Here is a 10,589-nt window from a genome sequence, read left to right on the forward strand (position 1 = left end):
TGTGCGGGATCCGACGTGCGGGATGCGGCGAGCGGGACGAGGGATGCAGGACCCGGGGTGGGCGGGGACCGGAGGGGACGGACCGGGGCGGGCCGGTGACGGTGGCGGCGGCAGCTCCGCCCCGCCGCCATGATCGCGGCGCGGCTGCGCCTGGCCCGCAGGTACCGGGGGGGGGGGGGGGCGGGCAGGGGGCGGTAGGAACTGCGGGGCCGGCCCCGGGGGCGGCGCGGGGCACCGGGAGCCCCCCCGCGTCTGCGCCGCCCCCGAAATCCTCATCCCCCTCAGTGCTCCTGCGGCCCCGCGCCCCTCCAGCAGCTCCCCTGAACCCCGCTGCGCCCTCCGGACTCCCTCCTAAATCCTTTCCGCGCACTCGCACCCCTCCGGTGTTCCCCAGCATCCTCCCAGCGTCCCTCTGCGTGCTCCCGAAATCATCCCTGCGCCCCTCCGGTATTCCCTGAAATCTTCCCTGGGACTCAGCAAACCTCCCTGCATCCCCTGTCCCCTGCGTGACCATGCATTTGCTTCCTCCCCGCACACAGCCCTGCATCCTGCCCAGCAGCAGGAGAATCTCCCCGGTCCCCTCCTGTCGCTCGATCCCTTTGCCACGGGGAGCTGGTGCTGCCCTGCCCCTACCCCTGCAGCCACGGGAGGGGATTTTCCTCACTGAGGACGCACAGGTCAAATCCTGCAGATGCTGTGCCTGTACCCATGGCTGTAGGGTGGTCCCCAAAGGGCGCTGGCAGGGGGCTGGAAGGGAGGGAGCCCAAGAGATGGCAGCCCCAGGGCTGGAGAACAACCTCACCTGAGCATCACATAAGTAAGGAAGACTCTGCAGGGTGCTGGAGATGGGCTGAACCCCAGCAGAGCCACCCAGACCTGGGGTTGAGAGTGGCTCCGCTGGCACAGGGAGTGAATAGCATGGAGCCGACTGGAGGCGGTGCTGCTCTGGGGCATCCCAGCTCTCTGCAGGGCTGTGCTTTGCTGCGAGCAAGGGAATGACCCCATTTGGTGTCACAGGTTCACGTTTCTAAAGGGGAGCGTGACCATGGCCACGGGGGGGACAACGCCCCCCCCCAGCATCCCTCGTCACACCAACCGCCTCATTAACGAGAAGTCCCCGTACCTCCTGCAGCACGCTCACAACCCCGTGGACTGGTAAGAGCAGGCTCGTGCCTTTCTCCCTCTTCTCCTTGCATCCATGGGGCTGAGGGCCTCAGTGCTGTGGAAGCGATGGGCAGGCGAAGCAGCCTGGCCTCCTGTGCAGCTCCCGATGGGCTCCGTGTCCGTGCTCCTGAGCCATTCGTGCTCTGGCTGTCCTGACTGCTCTCCACCAGGCAGCAGCTTCTTGGGGAGCTTTAGAGGGGCCCAGGTCCTGGCAGCCATAACCCCTGAAGCTCCATTCTTGTCTTTCCTCCACAGGTACCCTTGGGGTCAGGAAGCCTTTGATAAAGCAAAGCAGGAAAACAAGCTGATATTCCTGTCAGGTAACTGGAAATGAAGCATATTTCATGTTCCCATGCATGTTGTTAGGACCAGAGTTGTTGGCCAGGTTGTAGGAGCAAGAGATGGAGAGCCTAGGAGGCCCTGCAGGTGTCCATGGCCCTTCTCCTCCATCTCTTCTCTAGGGGGGCAGCAGATGTTGCCCATAGCAGGGCTCCCCACAGCTGCGAGATCTCCCCATAACGTGTGTCCTGCTCCCTGCCAAGGGCCTTTCCTCACTCACCTGAGCTTGCTTTCAGTCGGTTACTCCACCTGCCACTGGTGCCATGTGATGGAGGAGGAGTCCTTCAAGAACGAGGAGATCGGGGAGATTATGAACAAGAACTTTGTGTGCATCAAAGTGGATCGTGAGGAGCGTCCAGATGTGGACAAAGTGTACATGACCTTCGTGCAGGTGTGGAAACATGGACAGGGATTGGACTAGCTCTCTCAAGTTGAGGTTCATAGTCATGTTCCTCAGGCAAGAAGAACCAGTATGGTTCTGGTGGTCTGATATAAGGGTCTGATATATGGGGTGGTCTCTATGGAGCCACGCATGACCACAAGGGTGGAGAGAAGTGCGTGTCTGTCCTCAAGTGAGACACCTTGATGTTAAAGAGCAGAAGGTGCCTCTTGTATGACCTTGGTGCCCCCGTGATTTGTCTCTCAGGCAACCAGTGGTGGGGGTGGCTGGCCGATGAGTGTCTGGCTGACTCCGGACCTCAAGCCCTTCGTAGGGGGGACGTACTTTCCCCCTGAGGATGGAGTTCATCGCATTGGCTTTCGGACTGTGCTGCTCCGAATCGCAGAGCAGGTATGGAGCAGGAGTGGTGGAGCAGGCGGTGCTCAACCAAAGGGACCACAGGGAAACTGTGGCTTGATGGGTGACTGTTGAGATACAGTCAGGAGAAGCAGTGGCCCGTGTCAGAGCTTTGCCTGGCTTAGAGGTGGATTTGAACTGAAGGTGCAGTTTGGATTGATGCAAGGCAGGAAGCAGACAAGGTACGGAAGAGCTGACTTTCTCACTCTGCATCTTAGTGGAAGGAGAACAAAGATGCCCTGTTGCAGAACAGCCAGAGGATCCTGGAAGCATTGCTACACACTACTGAGATCCGTGTGCGGGGCCAGGAGTCACCCCCACCATCCGAAATGGTGATGGCCACTTGTTTCCAGCAGCTCTCCAACTCCTATGATGAGGAGTACGGCGGCTTTTCTGAATCCCCCAAGTTCCCCACCCCAGGTCAGTCTCTGGTGCTGAGCCCCGCTGTGGGGCAGGCAGCGCTGTGGGGCAGAGCCCACCCCACAGCCTCCCACTTTCTCCCTGTATTTCAGTGAATTTGAATTTCCTCTTCACGTACTGGGCCCTGCACCGAACAACCCCACAAGGTGCCCGTGCTCTGCAGATGGCTCTGCATACTCTCAAGATGATGGCCCATGGGGGCATCCATGACCACATCGGTCAGGTAGGAGGAAAGCCGTGGGGGTAAAGCCTTGGCATGCCCAGGAGGTGTGGGATGGGACGTGTCCTCTTGGCCTTTGCAGGGCTTTCATCGCTACTCCACTGACCAGCACTGGCACGTCCCTCACTTTGAGAAGATGCTGTACGACCAGGGGCAGTTGGCAGCTATGTATAGCAGAGCATTTCAGGTATGGCCGTGGCATCCCTCTGCTGTGGATCTCACTTGAATGCTGCCTGGGAAGGCTGGCTTGGTTTGAGGAGCAGCTTCAAAGCCTGTTCCCCAAGATGATGCTCATCCCATGGGCTTGGAGCAGGCCCATACTCCCGTTCATCTTCTGCTGTTCATCCAGAGATGGAGCTCAAACCTGTGACAGTACAGCCCCAGGGTTTTGAGTGTGATGGGAGGCAACAGCCTTCTGGCTGGCCTGCAAGTCAGGAGACACGTGCTGCTGCCTCTTTGGTGTAACTCAGGGTTGCTCTCCAGTGCCCATAGATTCCCATCAGAGATCTTACTCTGAATCCATCCCACATTTAAAATCCCTGGACTTTCAAATGTGTTTCCTCTCCTTTGAATCTCAATCTCCACTCTTGCTGTGTCTCTTGCCTGCCCCCTTGTCCTTGTAACACTGATGTCCACCCTGCAGATCTCTGGTGATGAATTCTTCGCTGATGTTGCCCAGGACATTCTGCTCTATGTCTCACGGGACCTGAGTGACCAGGTAAGTTGTTCCCCGACCTGGGCCAAAGGGAGCTGCTTTCCTTGCCCTGGGATGTGGCTTGGGGCTGCTTTTCCCTGCCTCCCTCCCCAGCTGAGCTCGGTCTGGGGCACTGCTGTGTCTCGCTGTGGGCTGCCAGCCCAGCAGTGTTGAAGACCTGGCTGTAACTGAAAGGTTTCTCTCACTCTTTTCCCAGTCAGGAGGTTTCTACAGCGCAGAAGATGCAGATTCCCACCCGACCACCGAATCCAGAGAGAAGCGAGAAGGAGCTTTCTGTGTGTGGGCAGCTGAGGAAATCCGGGCTCTCCTTCCTGACCCTGTCGAGGGAGCCACAGAGGGGACAACCCTGGGCGATGTCTTCATGCACCACTATGGAGTGAAAGAGTCCGGCAACGTGGACCCCATGAAGGTGAGGGCACGGGGGGATGGCAAAGCATCCCCAGTGCGCGCAGGGTCCAACCCCCCTCACCCCGGCGGTGTTTATAGAACGGGGCTCTCCTTCCAGGACCCCCACCAGGAGCTGAAGGGCAAGAACGTCCTCATTGTGCGGGGCTCCCCGGAGCTGACGGCGTCCCGGTTCGGGCTGCAGCCGCCGCGGCTGGGTGCGGTGCTGCAGGAGGGCCGGCAGAGGCTGGCTGCTGCCCGGGCACAGCGCCCGCGGCCGCACTTGGACTCCAAGATGCTGGCGGCGTGGAACGGTGAGAGGTGGCTCCGGGCTGCAGGGGCCAGCACGTTACTGGGGGCTTGTAGCAACGAGTCCTGATGGGCATGGGACACGGAGGTGATGGATGGGCTGGGATCCGGAGTGCGAGAGCGCTGGGGGGAAGCAGATCCTCACCTGAAAGCCATGGGGCTGCCGAGTGTCAGGGTGCTGCTCTGGCTTTATTTTCTTCCCCTGTTGCCAGCAGAGAGCAGCAAAACTCTTCCCATGGCTCAGCTTCGCGGTGTGGATCTGGGGAAAGGGATCTGGAGGTGGGGATTCAGGACCCTAGCAGGGCGCAGAGCCCATCTCACTGCTGCTTTAGCAGGGGGACCATACCTCTGTGTCCGGGTGTCCTGCAGCAGGTAATAATGCAGTGCCCCAGGCAGCGTTCCCATGGATATGAATGCCCGGATAGAAGAATGTGGAGCTGGTGTGAGTTAGACCGTGTCCTGCAGAGACTCTCTTGAGCCCCATTTCTGCCTACAAGCGAAGGTTTAGCTCTTGCTGGCTGTGCAGCGCTCTGCCCTGCTCTTAGGGCACAATAGGTGACTTAGAGGAAAGAGCTGATGGCTGAGCCCTGACCTGCCTTGAACATCGGGGAGGGTGAGCTTCACGCTGAGCATCCTTTAGAGACAGTGACATCCGCACCGGTTCCTTGTGCCCACCCTGAGCCTGTCCCTGTGCCTGTGCAGGGCTGATGATCTCGGGCTTCGCCCAGGCCGGGGCAGCCCTGGGCAGGCAGGAGTACGTGAGCCAGGCCGCGCAGGCAGCCGCCTTCCTGCGGAGGCACCTTTTCGACCCCAGCAGCGGGAGGCTGCTGCGGAGCTGCTACCGGGGCAAGGAGCACGCGGTGGAGCAGAGGTGAGCGGTGGTACAGGGTGTCTGCAGACCCTGCCCTCTGAAGGCCACATCCTCCTCTCCTGCAGGCAGGGCTGAACGTGGAGGGAGGGAGGCGGTTTGGTCTCCAGTGCGGTTTGGGATGGATTAGTGCCCTTCACCCGGTGCAGAGGAATGAAGGTCAAATCCTTTCCCATTCCTCATCTTGGCACGAACCTTCCCCTGACTGTATAGAAACCCCAGGCTCAGCTGTGTAATGGCACAGCCACCACTTATCTTGGACTGAGCTGTGCTTGGCCAGCAGAGACCAGTATATAGGGCTTCGCTGGGTTGGAGAGCAGTTCCCACTTGGCCAGTGTAGAGACCCTCATGCTCCTCCCCTGCCATTGCAGTGCTGTGCCCATCCAGGGCTTCCTGGAGGATTATGTCTTCGTCATCCAGGCTCTCTTTGACCTGTATGAAGCCTCACTGGATCAGGGCTGGCTGGAGTGGGCCCTGCAGCTCCAGCACATGCAAGACAAGCTCTTCTGGGACCCCAAAGGCTTTGCATATTTCTCCAGTGAGGCTGGTGATCCCTCCCTGCTCCTGCGCCTGAAGGATGGTGAGCTCGGGGACATGGCCATGCTGTGGGTTATGCTGTGGGGCAGGGGTGATGCCTGGCTGGAGGACTAAGCCATGGGGTGCTGAGGCATTGGGCTGATGGAGGAGATATTGTCCCCTGCAGACCAAGATGGAGCAGAGCCCACTCCCAACTCTGTCACTGTCACAAACCTGCTCCGAGCAGCTTGTTACTCTGGCCAGACAGACTGGGTGGAAAAAGCCAGGCAGATCTTGGCTGCCTACTCAGAGAGGCTGCAGAAGATCCCAATAATCCTGCCAGAGATGGCCCGGGCCACCGCTGTCTTCCATCACACCGTCAAACAGGTACAGGCTGGGGCTTCAGTGTCCCTTACGTGACCTGGGTGGTGTGGGTGCAGTCACAGCTCTGATTTCTCCCTCCTGCCATCCATGCTCTCCCTGGACAGGTCGTTATCTGTGGGGACCCACAAGGAGAAGACACCAAAGAGATGCTGCGCTGTGTCTACTCTGTCTTCAGCCCAACCAAGGTAGAGGTGTCAGCCCTCCCTGCTCCCTGCATAGCCACTTCCCATTGGCTGTCATCGCATTCCCTGCTGCTGCCTGCATCCTTTCTCCCAATGCGATAGCACCCATCCTCATCCTCCTCTGTCCTGCCTCCCTTTTGGGAAGCATCCTATCCTTTCCATACCCATAAGCACAGCCCGCAGAGCCATGGCTGAGCTCCTGCACTTCTCTCCCTGCCACAAAGCACTGGCAGCACAGCCCAGGGAGCGGCCGCAGCAGTGGCTGCTGTCACTGCTGGCTGTTTACACAGCTCAGCCTGAGCCCAGCATCCCCATCCTGCCGCTTCCCGACAGCCATCCCTCTTTCCATGCTGCATCGTATGGAGATGCAGCCACTCCTTTTCCTACCCACCTTCAGCCTTCCCTCATCTCTCCTTCACCACCCCAAGGAGCTGCCTGAGGCTGGGCAGCCCTGGGTCCATTCCAGGGACACAGCCGCTTTGGGAATCAACTTTGCCAAGGCACCGGGAAAACATCACGGCCGTGTCCCCTGCCACCAGTGCTCCCTCGGTGTTGGCAGGGCGCTGGGGGCTAAACTCGTCTGCAGGAACACAATTAATTAGGTCGTTCCAGTATTTAATTCATTATAAACCTCACATTGAGATTCTTGCTGTAATGATAAAATGACATTGAGGTCACGGGTTTCAATGGACCCTGGGACCGGAGCAGCCCTTTGCCACAGGCAACTGCCATGGGGCTGTTAATGCTCCAGGGTGATGCCAGTGGTTGCTTCCCTGGGGATCCTGGTGCTGGGAGCAGAGAGGATTGGATCCCTGCTCCTGGTATAGATGCCTGCCCTGTTAATGGTCTTTAGGGTAATTATGGAGGATCCCATTATCTCCTCAGCTGCAGAGCGCTAGCCTGTGCTCGCCTTCATCCTGGCCCTGCAAGAGGACCTTAGGGAGCTTGTGAGAAAAATGAATAATGAATTTCAGATTGGACATGAATTGGTAATTAATCACTCCTGGAATTAATTCCAGACAAAGGAGAGCGGGGAGGAGGCTGCAGGAAGAACAGGAGGGGCAGGCAGGGAGACAGGCTGAGCCAGCGCTGCGTCAAGGCAGGGGCTGAGCAGTGATGAGGGGTGATGGGGGACAGGATGGGGCTGCAGCAGCTGTTATCCAGGACAAGGACTTGGGGACATGGTGACCCCATGGAGCAGCCCCTGCCAGGCCCGGGTGAGGCTGCACGGTGTTCCTGCTGGGTGTCATCCCTGCTGGGTGTCCTTCCTGGCTTTGTGTTTGCTCCTGGTCCAGCGGCAGAGGATGCTGCATGCCGGGGTGGGAGATGTGTGTGCTGTGGGTGGCAGTGCTTAGTGTCAGCATCCCTTGGTGGCAGCAGCATGAGCATGTGGCAAGTGTGTCAGTGCTCAGTGGGCACCGCAGTGGGTGCATATGGTAGGGCTGGGGCAGATGAGAGAGAGCCATATACTCCAACAGTGGGATGCTGCCGCTATGCCTTGGACTTTGGGAATGGCTGGCGTTTTGCTCACCCTTTGCATTTGTGTGGGCATCAGGCTCCCGGCTGGCTCCTGGCCTTTCCCTGATGAGCCCACAGGCCCTGAGGCTTTAACAAACATTTTCCCTTTCAGAAAAGCTAATTAATCCCAGCAGCCCTGTCATCACCCTGCTGGTGCTGCTCTGTCAGCTGGGAGAGCCCCCGGCCCATTGCTCGCCTGTGTCTGAGCTTCTTGGGAAGCAGCTGAAGGGCTGCAGGGTGGGATGGGGTGATGCTGATACTGGCATTGGAGCTGCCCCTGGGTTGGGTGGGCATCCCCAGGGAGCTGGCTGGCTCTGGGACACTGGGTGTTGGTCCCTGCCAGAAAAGGGAGGCAAAGCTGCTGGGCATGGTATGGACCATGCACTCCTTGCAGTGCAGGTGTGATGGGGATGTTGCCACTGTGGGACCCTGGCAGAGCGCTGGCTGTGTCCCCTCGGCTCCCTGTCCCTATCCCTTCAATGGATGAGTGCATGGGGGTGCTGCCTGTGCTTTCCAGCTCTCACAACTCCTTCTCGGGCAGGTGCTGATGCTGGCAGATGGAGACAGCGCTGGGTTCCTCTACCGCCAGTTGCCTTTCCTTGCATCCCTGGAGAGGAAGGATGGGAAAGCCACCGCCTATGTCTGCAGCAACTTTGCCTGCTCCCTGCCCGTCACCTCGCCCCAGGAGCTGCGTGGGTTGCTCTGCCCATGAGCCCTCTGCCCCTGAGGGACTGAGACACCCATAATAAACCCACCCTCAGCATCAACTGCATCCTGGCTGGTCCCTGGCAGCATGGTTGGGCCCTGCTTGCACCATGGCTCTGGCAGCATCTCAGCAGAACCAGCTCTGCTCCCCAGTGCTGGCTTTGGGGTGGCCAAGGTACCCACTGAGCAGCATCTCCTCCCCCTGCACACACACGTTTGCTCCTCGCCTCTTCTCACCAAGGAAAAGGAAAACAAATTAACTATAAATCCCAGCGTTAATGGAAAAGTCAGATGGGAAAACTATTAGAGTTCCCATAGCAACCCAGGATAACACTGTCAAAAGCACCTGGATGACTTGGGAGTCAAGTGCTTCTGAAAGTGTTACCAGCTACAGCAGCCACGGTGTTTTTCCATTACAGGGTGGATTGTAACGTACGTTAAGTTAATATATAGTGCGTGCAGAACCCCTGCTGGTCACCACAGCTGATGAAAACGAGCCACACGACTCAGCCTGAGCACTTCTAAAGAGCTAAACAGCTTGTCCTGGCTTTGCCAAGGGTGCAGAAACCCAGCTCAGCTTGAGAAAGCACATTTCTAAGTCTTGTTTTGTTTGTAACAGGCCGGTGCCTGTGTCCGCACCAGGATGGGGTTTGAGGAATGCACTGTTCTGGGGGGGGGGGGGGGGTGCTGATGCTGAGGTGCTTGGGGCTGCCTTTGCTTGCATAAAGTTTCAGTAACAGCACAAGAAATAACCCCTAAAACCACCTTTTGAACAGTGTTTGAGGAGGGAGGGTTTGCCCTGAGCTTTCCAAGCAAAACCTAGGCTGGACCGAGGGTCTCACCCAGCCACACTGGGAGCTTAGCTGCATCCTGCTGATGCTGGCCGTGGGGATGGCACTGTGGGATCTTGGCAGAGGGATGTAACCCTCCCTTTTGCAAGCGGGATGCTGTTGCCAACCACACAGTCTCCCTTTGCTGCAGCATAAGCATTATCCTTCCCTTCCTCCCTCCCCATCCCTCCTCCCTGCTTCCAGAGGGGTGAGTACCACATTTTCAGCATCCCTCTGGCACCCAAGGGCTCCCCAGCACAGCATCCTGCACCCCAGGCAGCGGGATGCTGTCACTTGGAAGCAGTGCGGCTCTGAGCTGTGCTCCTGTTGGCTTTCCGATGGGTTGTGCCAAGATCTGGTGTAACCAGCCAGGAGAAACGCATTTGAAGTCAAAGAGGAATTTTGCACCTCATCTTGTGAATGCTTTCTATGCCTGTGGAAGAGGAGGGGGTTTTCTTTTCTCTCCTCTCTTGGTTTTCAGAGCTGAAGTGTTTCTGGAGATCCAGCTGAAAGTTGCAGTTGTGGCAGATGGGTGGCTGCTCTCCTCTGGGTTTATCACTTTAGCTTGGAATCCGTGCTGCAGGGATTGATTTGACAGCCATCAGCACGAGCGCTGGGACTGACTTGGGACTGGGAGAGCATCCTCAGAGAGCAGGGCTGGTGCTGAGCACCCATGGGGAAGCCCAGATGCCTTGGACCCCATGGCCAGCCAGGTCCGCGTGCAGCAGCCGTCCCGGAGGTGGCACGGGGCTGGGAATGATGTGCTGAGCTTGTTTTGGTGCCTGCCAGCCCCTTGTGGCACAGGCACAGGGTGCCTTTCTCCTGCACCATGTTGCTTGTCAGCATGTCCCTGTAAGCAGCCGCTGGGCAAATATGTGCTGAGAACCGATGTCAGGATGAATCGGGCTCACCTCTTAGGAAAAACACAACAGAAAAGGAAGAGCTCTGTAATAAACAACTGATGTGGTGGCACCGCGGTCCTGGTGCTGCTGCCTCACTGCTGCCTGGGTACCATGGCCCCATCCAGTGCAGCCCCGCGTTCTCTGCCCCATCCCTGGAGCCACCTGGCTGCTCCTTTGGCTTTATGGCCATGGCAATGGGTGGTTTGAGTTCAGTTGCAGCACCCCCCTCACTGATCCCCTCAGTGTCCCCCGGCCAGGCTGTGCACCAGGGCACCCGTGGGTGATGCTTCTCTTTGGGAGGTGCTGCCAAAGGAGGGCCTGGCTGCAGAAGCCAGGC

General features: G+C 58.3%; 1 protein-coding gene across 2 annotated transcripts; it reads left to right on the forward strand.

Annotated features, from left to right (window-relative positions):
* The first annotated feature begins 85 nt into the window (after window positions 1-85).
* On the forward strand, window positions 86-8,582 carry SPATA20 (spermatogenesis associated 20). 2 transcript variants are annotated; one of them, XM_065693888.1, is made up of 16 exons: window positions 86-161; window positions 1,018-1,155; window positions 1,420-1,484; window positions 1,740-1,894; window positions 2,150-2,293; window positions 2,518-2,719; window positions 2,812-2,942; window positions 3,022-3,126; window positions 3,583-3,657; window positions 3,851-4,063; window positions 4,160-4,352; window positions 5,050-5,218; window positions 5,587-5,795; window positions 5,919-6,118; window positions 6,220-6,300; window positions 8,357-8,582. In XM_065693888.1, exons 1-16 carry the CDS (start codon window positions 130-132, stop codon window positions 8,525-8,527), a joined length of 2,283 nt encoding a protein of 760 aa, XP_065549960.1. In that variant the 5' UTR covers window positions 86-129; the 3' UTR covers window positions 8,528-8,582. The 2 variants fall into 2 exon arrangements, with proteins under 2 accessions (XP_065549960.1, XP_065549961.1); XM_065693889.1 differs by lacking the exon at window positions 8,357-8,582 and adding an exon at window positions 7,183-7,294.
* Window positions 8,583-10,589: the final 2,007 nt, after the last annotated feature.

Source organism: Lathamus discolor, chromosome 13, assembly GCF_037157495.1.
Source record: "Lathamus discolor isolate bLatDis1 chromosome 13, bLatDis1.hap1, whole genome shotgun sequence".
NCBI lineage: Eukaryota > Metazoa > Chordata > Aves > Psittaciformes > Psittacidae > Lathamus > Lathamus discolor.